This window comes from Nerophis ophidion, linkage group LG08 (assembly GCF_033978795.1).
Source record: "Nerophis ophidion isolate RoL-2023_Sa linkage group LG08, RoL_Noph_v1.0, whole genome shotgun sequence".
NCBI classification, from domain to species: Eukaryota; Metazoa; Chordata; class Actinopteri; order Syngnathiformes; family Syngnathidae; genus Nerophis; species Nerophis ophidion.
In genome coordinates this window covers 64,531,952-64,552,370 of record NC_084618.1, presented here as the reverse complement: position 1 = coordinate 64,552,370, position 20,419 = coordinate 64,531,952, and the positions used below count along the sequence as shown (strand labels likewise).

At 37.8% G+C, this 20,419-nt stretch overlaps 1 protein-coding gene across 2 annotated transcripts; it reads right to left on the bottom strand.

The window, feature by feature from the left end:
• Positions 1-10,796: 10,796 nt before the first annotated feature.
• LOC133558168 (tripartite motif-containing protein 16-like protein) lies at positions 10,797-19,841 on the bottom strand. Of its 2 annotated transcripts, XM_061909342.1 has the most exons (5): positions 19,175-19,687; positions 16,123-16,164; positions 15,554-15,616; positions 11,739-11,878; positions 10,797-11,675 (listed from the first exon to the last, which is right to left on the bottom strand). In XM_061909342.1, exons 1-5 carry the CDS (start codon positions 19,413-19,415, stop codon positions 11,265-11,267), a joined length of 897 nt encoding a protein of 298 aa, XP_061765326.1. In that variant the 5' UTR covers positions 19,416-19,687; the 3' UTR covers positions 10,797-11,264. The 2 variants fall into 2 exon arrangements, with proteins under 2 accessions (XP_061765326.1, XP_061765327.1); XM_061909343.1 differs by lacking the exons at positions 15,554-15,616; positions 16,123-16,164 and having other exon boundaries at positions 19,175-19,841.
• Positions 19,842-20,419: the final 578 nt, after the last annotated feature.

Below are 20,419 nucleotides of genomic sequence, written 5' to 3'. Positions count from 1 at the left end.
TACATAAATTATATTTTTATTTTTTTCAAAAAGATTCGATCTAGCTCTTTTTCTCTTCTTTTTTCGGTTGAATTTTGAATTTTAAAGAGTCGAAATTGAAAATAAACTATGTTTCTAAATTTAATTTTCATTTGTTTTCTTGTTTTCTCTTCTTTTAAACCGTTCAATTAAGTGTTATTTATTCTCTACAAAAAACTTCCCATAAAAGAAAAAACATGTACGACAGAATGACGGACGGAAATACCCAGTTTTTTCTGTATATATACAGATTTATTTATTAAAGGTAAATTGAGCAAATTGGCTATTTCTGGCACTTTATTTAAGTGTGTATCAAACTGGTAGCCCTTCGCATTAATCAGTACCCAAGAAGTAGCTCTTGGTTTCAAAAAGGTTGGTGACCCCTGGGTTAGAGTGTCCACCCTGAGATCGGTAGGTTGGGAGTCATACCAAACTCTATTAAAAAAAAAAAAGGGACTCATTGCCTCCTTGCTTGGCACTCAGCATCAAGGGTTGGAATTGGGGGTTAAATCACCATAAATGATTCCCGGGCGCGTCACCGCTGCTGCCCACTGCTCCCCTCACCTCCCAGGGGGTGGTGATCAAGAGGATGGGTCAAATGCAGAGGACAAATTTCACCACACCTAGTGTGTGTGTGTGACAATCATTGGTACTTTAACTTAAATTCCATGAAATCTTATACGTCTAGTCTCTTACGTGAATGAGCTAAATAATATTATTTGAAATTTTACGGTAATGTGTTAATAATTTCACACATAAGTCGCTCATGAGTATAAGTCGAACCCCTGGCCAAACTATGAAAAAAACTGTGACTTATAGTCCGAAAAATACGGTATATGTCGGTCGCGTTCCCAGACATATCAAACTATTGTTGGTTGGTTGAAATGTATTTTGAACATGTGTACATTATCAACATGACATATGACATATTTCATATCTTTTCCTTATAAGATCTCCAAAAAGGAGTAGGAAGAAGCAAGGCATATGTAATCTTCCCCCTTTTTCTCTTCATACCAATTCCTGTTCTCAATTTGTACTCAATTTACATCAAAGTTTTTTAAATACATCTTCTCATGGGTAGGTAAATAATTTATGATTCGCTTGGTGAGATTGCTAACATTTAATTTTCAAGAAATACATGACGTTTATCAAAGTTCTTCTTCTTTGTACTTTGTAATCACTTTTAGTTTGAACAGCTTCTTGAATTGGATCCTATTAGCACATTGTTTGATCCGTTCCATAATTTAATTCCACATCCTAATAGGCTAAATGTTTTAAGTGTTGTACGTGCATAAAGATGTTTTAAGTTAAATATTTTTCCTCCTTTGTTGAGAAGATTTTTTGTACATTCTTGGGTCGCAGGTTATAGTTTGCTTTGTGCACAATTTTAGCTGTTAACAAATGCACCAAATCATTCAATTTCAATATTCTGGATTTAATAAAGATATGTTCTCTATATCCGACATTATGTATTATTCTAACTGATCTGTTTTGTAACAGTTTTTGAATGAAGCGTACTTTTGTAGTTGTTTCCCCATGTTTCTGCACAATAACTCAGATATGGTAACATTAGTGAGCAATAGAGAAAATTAAGTGATTTTTGGTCTAGTATATATTTTGCTTTATTCATTATTGACATGTTTCTTGCCACCTTATGTTGTGTATTTTTATCTGAGATTTACAGTTCATTTAATCATCTATTATTACACCCAAAAGTTTGATTTCTTTTACCCTTTCAATATTGTCTCCGTCTATCTGTACTTGGGTTTAGGGGCGTAGTGGGTAGAGCGGCCGTGCCAGAAACTTGAGGGTTGCAGGTTCGCTCCCCGCCTATTGACATCCAAGTTGCTGCCGTTGTGTCCTTGGGCAGAACACTTCACCCTTGCCCCCGGTGCCGCTCACACTGGGGAATGAATGATGAATGAATGATTGGCGGTGGTCGGAGGGGCCGTAGGCGCAAACTGGCAGCCACGCTTCTGTCAGTCTACCCCAGGGCAGCTGTGGCTACAGATGTAGCTTACCACCACCAATGTGTGAAGGAATGATGGGTTCCCACTTCTCTGTGAGTGCTTTGAGTATCCAATAATAGAAAAGCGCGATATAAATCTAATCCATTATTATCATTCTTATTATTATTTTAGTCTTACTGAGATTCAAAGATAGTCTGTTTTTGTCAAACCATCTTTTGAATTATTTACTTTATTCTGTTATTATTCGTATTAGCTTCTGTGTGTTTTTTCCTGAACAAAACACAGTTGTGTTGTCTGCAAAAAATACTAACTTTAAGTTCTTTGTAACTTTACAAATGTTGTTTATAGAAAGATTGAACGATTTTGGTCCCAGTATTGATCCCTAGGCTACACTGCACAATATCTCTCGCACTTTTGATATATTTTCACAGAGCTTCACAAATTGCTTCCTGTTGGTTAAATAGTTACTTATCCAGTCTAAAACCAGGCTTCTTATGCCATATCGTTCTATTTTTTTGTTTGAGATACAATGATTAATTGTGTCAAATACTTTTGTTGGATCCATAAATACGGTTGCTGCACAGTTTACTATCTATTGCTTTGGTCATTTCCTGTTATTTCGATTAGTTTTGTTTTAGTTTAGTTTTTTTGTGCTCTCGACGCCATTCTACATGACAAAACCGATGAAAACTTGGAAATGCATGGAAGTCTCCAACTTCTTTGTGTGTGATTGGGTCAAATAAATTGGTATCAAGACTCACCCGGATAGATATGCATCATTTTTGCTGGGGTTAAGTTGCATTTCAGTATATACATTTTTGCTTATAAGCTGGCATGTGTGTTGCTGTTGCACACGCCGTTTAAGAGTAGCGTGTTTCCCCCCGCCTTTATCAAAATATAACTATAGATGTCAACATTGTGTATGTGCTGAAAGATTAATTTATGATTGGTACTTTTGGTAAAATCTTAACTCTGCTTTCCTTTATTAAGACTGGCGGAGTTGGCGCTTTTCGAAACCCTCATAGTGAACATGTGTTTAAGAAATACAAATAATATCAAGATAATACTTACATGGGAAACAATAAACATTAAAGTATATCAAACAAACCTTTAACGAAGTGATCACTGCAAACTCATGCATTCTTCAACTCTGCTCCCTTGGACTGGAGTGTGAGCTGCTTTTCTTGTTGATGTTTCCTAACATCTCGGATTCTTCCACCCTCTTTGATTACCTCTTGAAGAACTCTGAGGAAATGTTTATCCTTTTCGCGATATGAGCGATTAGTACAGCCGAAAACAACGCAAGAACAGGACATTTTTTCTTCGAGAAAGGCTAGTACCCATCGAACACCACACATATTTAATGGATGGTAGGTGAGCCGAACGAGACGTCAGCAAAATTCGAGCAATAGCTTGATGGCGGCCATGTTTTTTTAACCAAACTTGCTGGTATTTTACACACATGTGCTTGTTAGTCCGCCAAAAGTGGCTAACAAATGTTGTGTTGATGCGGCCAAGTACCCAAAAGTTACAATAGGTAGACATTTTGTATTTATCGAAGCTATGTGAGAAATTTCAAGTCACTCCCACATAGGGGTGTAATGGTACACAAACATTTCGGTTCGGTACGTACCTCGGTTCAGAGGTCACGGTTCGGTTCATTTTCGGTACAGTAAGAAAAAAACAAAATATACATTTTTTTGATTATTTATTTAACAAATTTGTTAAATCTTCCACCAAAAATATTTTTCTTAGTGGAATATTTGATGTGAAGTAAACGGAAACTTGGATGGGTCAATAATTCATAATAACATTGATTTTGATTCAATATTATGTTTTGAGCAATGACAGTTTGAAAGAAAAAAAACAGCTTTGTTTTATTAGTCAACGTTGCACCTTTTTCTAAATTAAATTCAGCCTTTAAGCTTTTTTTTCACTTTTGTTTATGTTTTTGTTTATTTTAATGGTATTTTTAGAATGTGCCGTGGGCCTTTAAAACATTAGCTGTGTGCCGCAAATGGCTTCCGGGGCACACTTTTGACACCCCTGCTATAGATAATAAAAAATTAAATCTGATTAATCAATGGATAAAAGGTAGAGCCTGGCGACGCATGCGCGTTTATCATAACTCTCTCGCTCTCTTTGTCTCTGCCCCGCCCTCACGAATGTTAACGCTGCGTGCATCACTTTTTTTTTGGTTTTTAACCCCTTCTTAACCCTGAACGTACATTGAAAATACACGCAACCATAACTCAAAATGCCGGACATTCGAGCCATTTAAGAAACTCCACCCGGACAGCCCCGCAAAAGAGGACATATCCCATTAAAAAAGGAGGTGTGGTCAGTCTGTAGTGGCCCAGTCATTGCTAGCATGCCGTGTGTTGTTTTTTTGATTGATTGAAACTTTTATTAGTAGATTGCACAGTACAATACATATTCTGTACAATTGACCACTAAATGGTAACACTCCAATACGTTTTTCAACTTGTTTAAGTCGGGGTCCACGTTAATCAATTCATGGTGCCTTGGTGTGCATTGTTTACTCAACGTGCGGTGCGCTACTTAATATGTCCGTGTCATTCGGTACACCTCCGAACCAAACCGAAACCCCCGTACCGAAACGGTTCAATACAAATACACGTACCGTTACACCCCTACTCCCACATAATAAAAGTAAATAGCTGTGCCAACAGGTGGTGTGTATGTCAGAAAAATAACAACACAGGCAGCACATTAAGGGTGCATATTTTGATACATTATTACCGTATTTTTCGGACTATAAGTCGCAGTTTTTTTAATAGTTTGGCCGGGGGGTGCGACTTATACTCAGGAGCGACTTATTTGTAAAATTATTAACAAATTACGGTAAAATATCAAATAATATTATTCAGCTCATTCACGTAAGAGACTAGGCGTATAAAATTTAATCGGATTTAGCGATTAGAAGTGACAGTTTGTTTGGTAAACATATAGCATGTTCTATATGTTATAGTTATTTGAATGACTCTTACCATAATATGTTACGTTAACATACCAGGCACCTTCTCAGTTGGTTATTTATGCGTCATATAACGTACACTTATTCAGCCTGTTGTTCACTATTCTTTATTTATTTTAAATTGCCTTTCAAATGTTTATTCTTGGTGTTGGGTTTTATCAAATAAATTTCCCCAAAAAATGCGACTTATACTCCAGTGCGACTTATATATGTTTTTTTCCTTCTTCATTATGCATTTTCGGCAGGTGCGACGTACACTCCGGAGCGACTTATACTCCGAAAAATACGGTACTCTTTGGCGTGCAAAGGTTCAGGAGTACAAGAGTTGTTTGACACAAATACAGTGATGTATTTCTAAGCTATTTAGAATAAGTAATCCTGTAAAACGCAATATAATTATTTTTTTTACTGGAATACAATTTTTTTTAATGTGTGGCGGATATAAATGAGGGTAGCGTTCATGCTTTTCACTGGACAATACACTTAAGGGTTGCGTCCCTTCAGTAAGCAAAATAAAGAGTGCATTCCAATAATTTGCAGAATATATGATGATTACCAGAACGCCCTCAATACTGTGAGGATAAAATGCAAAAATAATCACTAGCACATGCAGTGCGAAGACTAAAACTGCTCTGCGGGTGCTATTTTTGGGAGGATAACATGCAAAAATAATCACTAGCACATGCAGTGCGAAGACTAAAATCTGCATGCAAACTGCCACAGTTTCTTACGCACATGTGACAGTGAGAAAGGCGGGGATCACGCTGCAATGACAGCTCTCCCGTCCAAAGGCAAAACCTAGTAACTCACTTCTAGCTGATTTTGAGAAAACAAAGGAAAACCAATCTATCTTGATGCTGTCTTACAAAGATCTACAAATTCATCAAACGTATAGATGTTTTCTTGAGCTTTCATTTTCTTGCCGATTGAGCCATGGATTGAATCTGCTCTCATGAACGTGTGCCCTTTCTCCAGATATTTTATCACAATCTCGGGTGGGCCCCATTCTGCGTTTGCACATTAGGCAAGAGCCGTGTACAGCGTCCAGTTTTTATTTTGACCTCCACAGTTATCTGCCCAAAAGAGTATGCAAGGGGAAGAATCAAGAACAATACATTTAATGAAGGTGTTTGCAACGTCCTGGGCCAATCTTCCAAATATCCACTCGTGCCATAATATCACATAATCAGGTTGACCGTCGGCCCCCATTCGTGCAAATGTCTCATTAAAGACAATAAGGTTACTGACAAAGAAGCTCCAATTGGTCCCTTGAGATACTAGGTTTTTCTGTTGTATCTCCGCGGTTATGTGGTAGTTGCTAGGTCCTGCCATGCGCGTAACAGCTTGCTTACGGAACAAATTACAATATCGCATACACTAATGTGAAGCATATCACCTAGGAACTCCAAAATTATTATCAGCTCAGTTTTGACCAAAATTGAGTTACTGGGTTTTGCCTTTGGACGGGAGAGCTGAACAGAGAAGCCTTTGTCATACATGTGCATGTCAACATATTTTAGAAAAAAAACATATAATTGTATCATTTCATAGCTGCTAAATGACTTAAGGGGCAAATAAAAAATAATTAAGTTAGATGTCGTTTGGTTTATGCCGGTGTTCATTTAGGAAATAAGATATTTCCTATATGAAAAAAAATCTTGCATGTTCTTGTGTTTAAGTGCCTTGTGTTATTGCCGATTTATTATTTATTATTATTACTGTTTTTTTGTAATACTATCCGATTATTGCAACAGTGTAACTCCGACATACCTTTTCACTCGCCATATCTGACTTATTGTGTGAAAATATGGGGAAATAACTACAAAAGTATACTTCATTCATTATTGGTGTTACAAAAAAAATAAGTTAAAATAATACATAATGTTGGATATAGAGAACATACAAACCCTTTATTCATTGAATCAAAAATACTGAATTTCCATGACATAGTGAGTTTGCCAGCAGTTAAAATTATGTACAAAGCAAACTGTAACCTGCTACCCAAAAATATACAGCAATTATTCTCAACAAAAGAGGATAAATATAATCTTGGAGAAAAATGTAATTTAAAACATTTGTACGCACGTACAACACTTAAGACGTTTAGTATAACAGTATGTGGAATTAAATTACGGAATGGATTAAGCAAACAATGTACTAATATGAACCACTTCAAGAACTCTTCAAACTTAAAGTGTTTACAAAGTACAAAGGAGAAGAACCATGATAAACATTCTGAATTGATTTCATCCATCCATTCATTTTTTAGATAATCCTATTCATCTCACCATATGAAATATAACTTACTTCACCGAGAATTATTTATTTATTTTCATTGTTATTATTTCTGGAGTATATCGTGAATAAATTGAGAACAGGAAGCGAACAAAAGTTTTAGCAACTGCTATGTAAAAGTAAAGGGGTAGGATTAAATAAGCTCTGCTTCCTCCTACTCCTTTTCAAACATTTTGAATAGAGGAACTGGAAATTGTGATGCATCATGTTGTATGCATGCGTGTCCAAAATAAAATCAAACCCAAACTCATGGACACTTATATTCAATTGAGTAAAGAACGCAAAATCCACTAATGCTGCTATTATAAATACATGCACAGCACGTCTTATGAATTCAACCTTTATATACTGTACCTCATATTCCATGAGGTCATCCAAACAAAACCTTTGCTGCGCATGTGATTGACATACAGTATGCTGCACCCGACATACTGCTGTGACTTGTGTGTATTCAACCTCCATCTTTAGTGCCTTATTTAGTGGCTGTTAAACGCTGTTGCATTGGGATTCCATGTTTAGCGTGTGATGATGCGCCCCAATTTTAGGTCTCGCAAAGCTGACGCTCGAGGTGCGAGGGCGACAAGCTAACGCACTGCCTTTCAAAGTGAGAAGACGATCCCCACGCTGAATCCCCCCTTCGCATATCAAAGTCGGGTCTCGATGCCAGAGGGATGCCATCCGTAGTCCCGTCACTCAGCTTCATCCACAGGGGGTTGCTGCTCTTGAAAGCTATCACAGCCACACGCCAGGGCTCGAACCCCCTTGAGGCAGTTACCACAACAGCAAACACTCACACTGAAGCAGCAGTAAGGAAGTATTGTGTTTATACTGACAACCGCCCTGAGGTTGGATAGGTTGTGGGTTCAAACCCTGGCTGAGTCATACCAAATACTATAAAAAGGGGCATCAAGGGTTGAAATTGGGGGTTAAATCACCAAAAAATATTCCCGGGCGCGGCACTGCTGCTGTCCACTGCTCCTCACTGCTCCCCTCACCTTCCAGGGGGTGATCAAGGGGATGGGTCAAAAGCAGAGGAGAAACTTCACCACACCTAGTGTGTGTGTCCGTTGTGTCCTGAGCAAGACACTTCACCCTTGCTCCTGATGGGTGCTGGTTGGCGCCTTGCATGGCAGCTCCCTCCATCAGTGTGTGAATGTGTGTGTGAATGGGTAAATATGGAAGTAGTGTCAAAGCGCTTTGAGTACCTTGAAGGTAGAAAAGCGCTATACAAGTACAACCCATTTATTTATTTTATCATTTATTGAAGAAGGAATGGTTTTGAGGTTATAGAAGCCAAAAGACAATTATTTATTTAAGTACCGTAATTTGCAGACTATAAGCCGCACCAAATTTTTGGACAAATGTTATTTTTTTACACATTTCGTCCTCATCTTACGCTTGTTGTGTGACCTTGTGAAGCGCGTTCTTTGTGGTGGATTTCCATTCCTTGAGGTGGCAGTTTACTTTGGCTTTTGAGCTGCGTCTTGTGCATTTTGCTGTGTCTCCATGACGAGGTTAAGTCCATAATGCGCTAAATGGCCGACTGAATGATTGTGTGTGTGTGTGTGTGTGTGTGTGTGTTTTTCATTTAATATGAACAATTTCATTGGTCCACTGTGACCGATTCAACAATTTCAACTTTTTACCCCAGGCTGTAAGACTTATTACTGGACTGTCCACCATCCCCACCTACACACCAACATCTAAGTCACCTGTCAAGTTGAGATGAGGGTCTTTAATTTGACCTGCTGTCATACTCTGTTTCAAAGTGTCAACATGTGCTCATTGTTTCTTTACCATTATTGCTATGTTGTCTAATACCATTGTTGGTATTTTGTCTTTTACCATTGTTTGTATGTTCATTCTTTCTACATAGTTGGTAAAAATGTGGTAATTCCACTATGGTACAACATTTGTATAATCCTTAAACAACGTAACAGTGAAACTTTATGTATTAATCACTGAATTGAGAACTGGGGGGGTGGGATTGGATAAGTTATTTCTTTCCAGTCCCTTTCAGGCAAAACTGGACCATCATGCTTACATACTGTACATTACCTTTTGCATTATATTAATTTATATTATTTAGTGTTGTCAACCTTGTACTTTTTTTATGTCATTGCCTGAAATAAGTGAATAGAAAAAAAAATAAAGTGGAAACTGAATGAACTTGACTGTTTTGTATCTGATTTTATTTATATTTATTAGTTAGCTGTGGGGGTTCACGGTGGAAGAGGGGTTAGTGCGTCTGCTTCACAATACGAAGGTCCTGAGTAGTCCTGGGTTCAATCCCAGGCTCGAGATCTTTCTGTGTGGAGTTTGCATGTTCTCCCCGTGAATGTGTGGGTTCCCTCCGGGTACTCCGGCTTCCTCCCACTTCCAAAGACATGCACCCGGGGATAGGTTGATTGGCAACACTAAATTGGCCCTAGTGTGTGACTGTGAGTGTGAATGTTGTCTGTCTATCTGTGTTGGCCCTGTGATGAGGTGGCGACTTGTCCAGGGTGTACACCGCCTTCTGCCCGATTGTAGCTGAGATAAGCACCAGTGCCCCCCGCGACCCCGAAGGGAATAAGCGGTAGAAAATGGATGGATGGATAGTTAGCTGTGATAGTTGGATTTCATTATGATATATTCTATTTTATTAATGTTTTCATTCACGCTGTAGTCACTGACTGAGAAACAGAGTTGTGTTCCTTTGAGTATGTAAATGTATATTTATTTGACTTTTACATTTCGTTGCTATGATGCACTGAAGGCAGATGAATATTGTTATCATGGAAAAATCCATAAATTAGCTGCAACATTGAATAAAGCGTGAGAAAAAGTAGCAGTTTATACTGAAGTGAATTACATTTACATAGCGCTTTTTCTCTAGTGACTCAAAGCGCTTTTACATTAACAAAGACATTATCTCCATCTAAGCAACATTTGCACCAGCGTGGGTGACACCAGGGTCAAGGTGGGTGAAGTGCCTAGGATGGCAGAAGTTGGATTCGAACCAGGAACCCTCAAGTTTCTGTACCATCTAAGCCACATCACCCGTAAATCATGCCCGTTAATCGTGTATGTTTTGTTTTGTTTTTTCCCACAAAAAAAATATGTATTCTCAATAAAGTCATATACATGCATTTAGTTAAATTCAGGTTTAAATCGAATTGTATATACATTATTTCACATTTAAAAAATAAAAACAAAAAAAATTCCCCAATATTTCAGGGAGTTTTCAACCTAACTGTATAAAAAAATATTAGAAAAAATACTGTGGACTCATTTTTATAAGGATGACAGAAGGCAGAATATTTGAAAAATAAATATTTACTTAGATTATAATAAAGTCATGATACATTTAACAACGCACACACATCAATATATAATTCCAGAAAGCAATCTCATGTATACAATATAGAAAAAATATTCATCCAAAGCAGGGTTTCCCAAGGACTTGATAATTTTTTTTTTTTAATTTTTTTTAATCTTCTATTCTTTTCTGCCCCCCCCCCCCCCTCCCCCCCTGTTTACCTGTATGTCATCTTTTTTGTAAGGGGCGCTGGAAGCCGGCAGACCCGTCAGCGATCCTGTTCTGTCTCCCTGTAATGTTTTTCTGATCTTGAATGGGATTGTGCTGAAAATTGTAATTTTCCTGAAGGAACTCTCCTGACGGAATAAATAAAGTACTATCTAATCTAATCTAATCTAATCATTGCGGTAACATTAGCCAAACGCATGACAACCATGGTTAACTAAAATAAACATCCATCACATCTTTTGTTCATACATTTGTTCTTGTACAAATGTCTCTAATATGACATTAGTGTTATAAAATAAATAAATATACCCCCAGTCATTTAGAGAATCATATACTACAGCATTTTTGCTTTGACATTTCACCCAGTAGGACCCAATTTGGGTTGGCTTGGAAAACTCAGACCTAAAATGGAAATCTCAGACTCATAATAAACAAAATCATATAAATGTGGCGTTCATTCTGCTTTCTTTAGTAACGTGCATGAAGACTGGATCCCCATCCAGAACCCTGGAATAATCTTCTTCTCGATGTTGGTCTTGACCCTGTAGAGCAGCTTGACCTCCCTGTCGGCGCCCTCTCCGCTCACCACGTAGAAGCTGATGATGCCGGCGGGCTGGTCCACGTACACCCCGATGGTGGAGCAATAAGGGACGTGGTTGATGTCCTTGTTCACGCCGTTAAACCAGATCTGGTAGCGCGTTCCCGCCCAGCCCAGACCCCACGACTCCGCGTTCTCCCCAAGGCCGCTCGGCCCGGAGTTGGCCCTGCGTCCCGCTCCCTCATAGGTGGCGCCGATCACGACCCAGCCGGTGTAGTTCACTTCCCAGTAGGCCCTCATGTTCCAGATGCCCTCTTTGCTCAGCACCTTCACGTAAACGCAGCACCATTAATTCAAGTTGTCCCCACTTTTTGCAGTTTTCAATCTTACCTGTGGCGAGTACTCGTATCTCTCCGGGCGATCCAGGACCGGACAAACCTCATCAAGCCTGCGACGCGCTTTGGAGCCGTTGTCAGAAATCCATAACATCTTGTTGGCAGTTTTATCATCCAAGGACAAATTAATCCAGTCTAGACGGGAGGTAAAGTTGACATTTTGAGCATACAGTGCATCCTCACTTTTTATATTATGTGCTAGAATAATCATGTATATATATATATATATATATATATATATATATATTATCACACAACTTTAGTATACTTAAAGTATGTTGCTATAGTTATTAGCTATTGTGCTTAAGCTGTACTTTTTCTATCTGTGCAAGGACAAAAACTTCTTGTCCGAGGCATGGCCTCAGCCGCAGATGTTATCTTTGTTTTAGCCCGCTAACAGCCAAAGACTTCAAGGCAGATAAGATGACAGCACGCAGAGGAAGCAGAGACAAGGCGAAATCACAAGGCCCCAGCACATTCCGTCACTTATTGTGCGTCCTGGACCTGCTATGCATAATATATGTGCCCACTCCTTTTAGAGGCGGCCTTAGTGGTGTTGACTGTGGAACTCCTGAATAAATAGAGGGACACGGGAGCTGAACCTTAGATTGTAGGGCGAGACTGTGAGTAAGTGTGCAGCTCCATGCGTTATCCTCATGAGCTAAAATGAACTCTGTCTCTGCATGGTTCCTTGCTTCTTGTCTGTTTAATAGATGTCATCAGTGTTTGAACCTGACATTATGTTACAGGCTTATTCCAAAATGGAATAAATTCATTTTCGTACAAACTTGTGGTATCATAGTCAAAAGACTTGAGACTGGAATTTCTGTCAAAGATGCATCTACAAAGTATTGAGCAAAGTCTGTGAATACTTATGTACATGTGTGTTTTTTTTTTTTTTTTTTTTGGTTGTGTGAATTTTTCAAAGCATTCACACATATGGTTTCCTACACCAAAAGTCATCTATTTATCATTCAACTTTTTATTGTTATTCTTCTCCAGATTTTGGGGTGCTCTATCTTCCACATTTTTTACCCGATTCAAACCGTTCGAACTTCAGACTGTTCAGCCTATTTGGGAATTGGGGGTTTTCCCTTGACATATTAAAAAATAATCCCAGATTTCCCAGAACTTCAGGTTTTCTAGGACATTTTTCCCATTCAAAATGAATTGGCCATTTCCACATTTTTCAACCTATTCATACAATTCCACCTTCAACACATTTCATCATTCTGGAAATTAAAAGTAATTTTTTTCAAATTAAAACAAATTCTAGTATTTATCAGAATTCCTGGTTTTCCAAAGCCTTATTTGCACCCTTTTTTCTGGCGACTACTCCTCCCACATATTTCAACCCACTACCATGAATTGATTAACGTGGACCACGATTTAAACAAGTGAAACACTTATTCAGGTGTTACCATTTAGTGGTCAATTGTACAGACTATGTACTGTACTGTGCAATCTACTAATGAAAGTTTTAATCAATCAATCAAAAATCGTTCCACCATCAAAACATTTCTGGAAAATGGAAAACTGGAAAAAAAATCCAGATTTTCCCGAAATTCCATAATACTATTTCTCAATTCAAAAGGTTACTACTTCAACATTTCTCGACCGATTTGGAAAAAAATCCAACACCAACCATTTCAACTCATTTAGACCATTCAAGTTTTTTACCATTTAAAAAAAAAAAAAAAATCCAGATTTTCCCCAAATTCCCTCATACCATTTACTACTTCAACATATCTTGACCGATTTAAACAATTCCAACACCAACCAATTCATGCTCCTAATCATTTTTCAAAAAATCCCGCTTTTCCCAAAATTCCCAAATTTCCAGGACGTTCCATTTGAAATGAATGGGACATTTTTCCCAAGTTGCACAAATCCCACATTTTTCAACCTGTTCAAACCATTCCAACGTTAACACATTCCACTCATCCTGGACATTGAAACCAACACTTTCCCAAGTTACAAACCAAATTCCGGTTTTCCTGGAAATTCAAACTCTTCAACATTCAAACCATTCCAATATTCAAACCATTTCAGTGTTTAAACGATTTCAACATTTAAACTATTTCTACGTTCATCCTACATTTCATTACCATTTCAGTTCAATGTTTGCTCTTCAACATTCAAACCTTTCCAACATTGAAACTATTCTTACATTCATACTACATTCTGTCAACATTTCACTTCAACTTCAGCATTGGAGCCTTCACACGCAATTGCTTTGAGGAAATACCTCTTCTCGTTTTAATGAATTTTCAAAATGTTTAAAAAAAACAAAAACCGTTTCACATTGTCATTATGATATATTGTCTGTAGAATATTGAGGACAAAAATACATGTGTTCCATTTTGGAATAAGGCTGTAACATACCAAAATGTGGAAAAAGTGAATCGCAGTGAATACTTTCTGAATGCAGTGTCAGTCAGTGGAGCCGACAAGAAAAAAAATACCTGAAACAATGCCTTAAAAGTGTTTTGATGTTTCTATCGTTTTGTTTTTGACACTGTAGGTGGAAGTATTGCTACACATCGCCTTCCTGTTCCCCAATACGTGTCCGTCATGAATCTTCAAAGGGTGAGTAGTTAACTTTTAGTTTTACTTCACAGTGTTTAGCTCCACTTTATGCTCGAAGAGGATTGTGAGAATGAGATATTTTTAAGTGTTCTTTTTTTTAAATCCGTAATCATGTTTAAAGCAGCTAATATTTTCCTATGTAGTGTGTCTTCTCCTGATCTTCTTGCTTTTAACTTATGTCTGTTAGTAAACTCTATGCTTCACCTTGAAGGCGCTGGAAGGCCTTATTTGTTTAGAACGAAAAGCTGTATTTCTCTCTGGGCCTGAGGGGCTGTTTTCCCACTAAATAAGCTGACTCTTTTCATTTGAGTTTAGACCGCTTCTTGATGCTGTTATTATCGCATTGTAAGGGCTGGTCTCCTAAAGCTTAAGTAAAACTTGGCCAAGTGCTATTCTGCCTTTTTCCTCAGCATATATGTCATCCAAAAGAATTTGGGATTGACCAGTGTGTTTTATTCCCTGAGAGGAAGACTGGTCGCATGCAACAGGACCTATGAGGAATTTTGTCTTTTCGGACTGTTAGATAATGTTATTAAACAATGTTAAAGCATGTTAGCGTGTGCTTGCATGCAGTTTTGGATTCTATTATTCATTGGGTTTTGCAGTCTTTCTACACCGTGACGTCCCCGCAAGATGTTTGTTCTTATTTGAGCATTAAATAAAGTTCTCCGCCAGATCGGGAGGAGGCTTGCAAAATGTAAACCCAAGCATGTCCTATAAATATTATTTGGAACACAAAGAAGTGTTTTAAATCCAGATTAAAATCATCATATGCCTCCTTTAAATATAACATTTGCTAGTACAGTCAGGAAGGTATTCATATGGTGAGAAGAAGGTGTGGGGGTTGGGTTAATCATTTTGCAATGCAGTCTGCTGAAAATTATGGAAAGCGCTACTCTGCATGGCAACTGATGCTGTGGTCAAAGTGGAAATTTCCACAAAACACATTTTAAGAAATTTAACACTCTACTAAAATGGATAGTGAACCGCCCCAATTTGTCACGTTTCATGTGTCAGGTAAACCGCGACGAATGGGGCCATAGGAATCCCCTGTACATCTGTCAAGGTTTCATGATGGTAGCCATATGACAAAATAAATGAATTCACTTGACATTATTCACTGTGGGACATTTTGTTTTTAAGTTACTTGCCTCTATACGGTTATTTGTATTACTATGGAATTAAACAATGTAAAAAAACAAACAAAAAAAAAACCTTTACATTTCAGAAGTTCTGCTCTTCTTGTTGGCTCTTGGATATTGGGCACATAGGTTGTGACTTTTTCTGTAAAAACACGAAAGAAAACCCAAAAATCAGCACAGTTTATATTGGTATAAAAGTATAGTATAGAGCAGGGGTAGGGAACCTGTGGCTCTAGAGCCAGATGTGACTATTTTGGTGACTGCATCTGGCTCTCAGATAAATCTTAGCTGAAATTTGCTTAACATGATAAGTAATGAATAATTACTCTGGTAATCACAGTGTTAAAAATAACCACGTATCAACACCAGCAAAACGATGCAGCACCAGAAGTCGCATTAATGGTAAGAATCATTTTATTTATTATTAGTTATCTTCCGAATACCAATGTTATTAAAACGAATAAGAGACTTATACTCTAAACATGTTGGTCTTTCTTAAAATTGCATGCATATAGTTGTATTCAGTGTTAAAAAAAAATACTATATGGCTCTCACGGAAATACATTGTAAAATATTTGGCTTTCATGGCTCTCTCAGCTAAAAAAGTTCCCGACCCCTGGTATAGAAAATAGCAGCCAATATAATTACCTGTATTTGTCTTTTCATTCTTGTTTGACTTGATTTTCTTGCCTGAAACGGATAACATTTATAATAAATGCATACACTGTATTATAAGTCATGTATTTTTTTTAACAGACAACACAAGAGCTTCAGATGGAGAAAATAAGGGTAAGTTTTTAAACATACACATTTTATCAAAATTATACATGAGTATGGTAGATACTAATACTTTGGTACCGTTACTAAAATGTATTTGGATACTTTTCGATACTTTTCTAAATAAAGGGGACTACAAAAAATAGCATTATTGGCTTTATTGTAACAAAAAAAATCTTAGGGTACATTAAACATCTATTTGTTATTGCAATCAAATAACAATTTTTGTCCTTAAATAAAATAGTGAACATACAAGACAACTTGTATGCAGTAACAGATTGTGTCATTCCCCGTTCTATTATTTTGTCAAAATGATAAGAGACAAGCTCTAAAAATTGATTATACATCTTCTTGTTCATTTACTGTTAATATGTGGTTATTTTTCGTTTCAACATGTTCTATCTGGGGGCGGCATAGCTCGGTTGGTAGAGTGGCCGTGCCGGCAACTTGAGGGTTTCAGGTTCGATTCCTACTTCAGCCATCCTAGTCACTGCCGTTGTGTCCTTGGGCAAGACACTTTACTTCCCTGCTCCCAGTGCCACCCACACTGGTTTAAATGTAACTTAGATATTGGGCTTCACTATGTAAAGCGATTTGAGTCACTAGAGAAAAAGCGCTGTATAAATGTAATTCACTTCACTTCACATCTACACTTCTGTTAAAATGTAATAATCACTTGTTCTTCATTTGTTTGAAACTTTACATTAGTTTTGGATGATACCACAAATGTAGGTATCGATCCGATACCAAGTATTTACAGGTTCATACATTGGTCATAATTTAATTTCTCATGGGTCCAGGGGTGTATTTCCTGAGTTTATGAATATAATATGAATTAAAAAATAAAAATATTTTGTGACGATAAAAATTTTACTTGGTATCATTACAGTGGAGGTCAGGTGTAGATCCACCCATGGCATTTGTTTGCATTGTGATGCCAGTGAGCTATCATATCCTCCTACAACGTGTAGTGAAGCATGTTTAGCTATTCCTCGTCCTGCAGGGATGATACTTGTAGGAAACATACGTTATTTGTCAGCATGGAGGTGAGGACTAGTGATTTAGAAGATGCTAATGTGGATGGACATTAGCCGCTCTCTATCTAGCTCTCTTAAAACACCTCTTCCTGAGGGCGTTTCAGTTTTATAACTTCACCTTTATCGTTTGTTTTTAAGGCAGAATGCGTCCATTCCCCCCTTTCTGTCTGCACACTGTGTCTGCTTGTATGTACTCGGTGATTGTTTTCTGCCGAACATGCTCCTGTGCTCGTAAAACCAGCAATGATACGGCGTAAAAAAAATTGGACATACATGTTTTGTAGCAACGTTTGACACAAATGTACCAATGGTAAATCCCATGTCTTTTAATTGAGAAACATGATTCTCCTAATGATGAACTCACTAAATTTGAAGATACATTATACATTTAATAATTATTGTCCATGTCCAGTATGGTCAAAGGTTGTATTTCTATATCATCAACGGAAAACATCCAAAAATTTGGATATAACTACCATATTTTTCGGACTATAAGGTGCACTTAAAATCCTTTAATCTTCTCAAAACTCGACAGGTCACCTGATAACCAACCCTGTGCACCTAATGTACGAATAATTTTGGTTGTGCTTACCGACCTTTGAGCTAATTTATTTGCTACATGGTGAAATGATCAGTGTGACCGGTAGATGGCAGTCACACATAGGAGATTGATTGATTGATTGATACTTTTATTAGTATATTGCACAGTACAGTACATATTCCATACAATTGACCACTAAATGGTAACACCCGAATACGTTTTTCAACTTGTTTAAGTCGGGGTCCACGTAAATCAATTCATGGTACGTGAAGATACGTGTAGACTGCAATATGATGGCAGTCCCACATAAGAGATACGTATGACTCAGGTAAACAACAGCAACATTTTATATATTCCATTGAAAATATAGAATATTACACACGGCGCTCAAAAATCGATACAAATATCTTAGTACAACTTTGGTAAGCTATGTAGCCGCACCGCTTGATGGATTGTCGGTGCATTAAACATACGAGCATTATTATGATGTGTGTATAAGGTAAGACATAATGTCTGGCGTTTTGTTTCGCAATATTATGCAAAAGCAACTTTTCTTAACTGCTGATCTGTATTTGGGTCCTGAAAATTTGCACACGTCCGCCTTGGTTGTCCGTTTGTAGTTTATAAGCTTCTTCTTTTTCTCTACCTTCCTGTTATGGGAAATTCATCCTCTGCTGTTGCCATTTCTAATACAAAGTAGTGTAAAGTTCCTACTTAAATATGTCAGTAAACTCGCCATTAAAGTTCTAAAACATACCGGTCTAGTGAGTTTATATAATTCACCCAAGGAACTTTAGTTATTAGAACATTCCAGTCAGATGTTTTTTGTACGGGACACAATTCCGGCGTTGTAATTGCACTAGTGAAGAGATGCTGCTCCGTTATTGATTTGAGTAAAGTCTGAATGTCATTAAATTAGTTAACTCCATCTTTTGACACTTCTTCCACTCCCGTCCTTGCACGCTACACCGCTACAACAAAGATGACGGGATAATCTATGCAACATTTTGAAAGGAGAACCACCATTACATGTTATGTAGACCACAAGAAAGTGTTTTACATTAAGAAAAACATATGAATAATATGACTCCTTTAATGCGCCCTATAATCCGGGACGCCTTTTGTATGAAAATAGACCTGACTAGACCGGCAGTGCGCCTTATAATCCGGCGCGCCCTACGGTCCGGAAAATACGGTAAGTATGTATCTTTAATTTAGCGAGTGTTCTTAGTTAGAAAACAATAAATAATGCGAAACATAGTGCGATAACTGTAATGGGACGTATCGGTCATTAGTACCCCATCATATATCAGTATGAGATGCAGAGTTTGATAGTGTCCTGTACCTTTGCAAGTCTCATGCAGAATGATGGCGGATTTAGGTCTGGCAGGCATCTTGAAGGATGTGTCCGCATTAAGCAGCATTAGAGATGTTCTCGTTGATGCAAAGTGAAGGTGCACGGTGGCACTGTTGGACCTGGCTTTTATACCTCCTAAAGGGTGTCTCAAGCAGACGTTGAGGTCAGTGGAGCAGCTTCTCCACAGCGGGTAAAAGGGGCACCGGAGCCACTTGACATTGACGTACATGTGGATATAGGTGAAGACATACGACACAGGAGGAACTTTGGCAGAAACGTGTTGACAAGTCAGACTGCATGAACAGTAAAAAAAAAAAAAAAATGTAGTCTTACTGTACAGTGCCTGTTTCTAGGGCGGGTCAGCTTCCTTTTTCGTGTGATCAGTTGACACATGAGAAAGAAACGGAGAAGCCCAAAAGCTTCTGCAGTCTGACTTGATTCTAAATTAGACAACCAGGGCAGCCGGCAGGACTGTTGATCTGCGAAATAAAAACTATTTTTGGTTTGAATTTCCGTCTCGTATTTTACAAGCTGCATTATTAAAATAGAACAAATTAACATGCTGGAGTATAAAAATAACTGTGAGGTACAGTATTAGACCCGTGCTTATGATGTAGCAACTATTGAGATCACTAATAACACAAACATTGTCGACTCCCGGCTGTTTAACTTTTTTATTATTTAACCTATTTGTGACCTATCCATGACTTTAGGTGGATCGAATACCCACAAATTGTACTCAAGTAAGAGAACCTTTACTTTAGAATAATATAACTCAAATAAAAGTAACAAGTAATCATCAAAGCAAGTACTTCAGTGAGTGTGTCTGTGTGTGTGTGTGTGTGTGTGTGTGTTCTTGTATTTCTACCCTTCTTGAAACATCAACAAGGAAAATACCTTCAATATGAGGACCGGTGAACAAATTAAGACATAAATCATGGTCCCAATACAGAAAACCATTGCATCTAATGGAGAGCCAAATAGAGTCCGTGAATATTGCTTCAAAGTCAGGATTTTTTGTTGATTTAATGTGCATACAAAAGTAAACATTGACAGGTGCAAAGGCAGCAATATACGATAAAACAAGACGGCAGCTAAAGAAGGACTTCCCTATTCGTCCCCGGAAATCCCCGCCAGGTGAACAGCTGATTTCACAACTTCTGTTGCTGACGTAAGACAACCCGCGTCGTATATGTGACCATAGGATGAACAAATAGACTACAGTACGAAGAC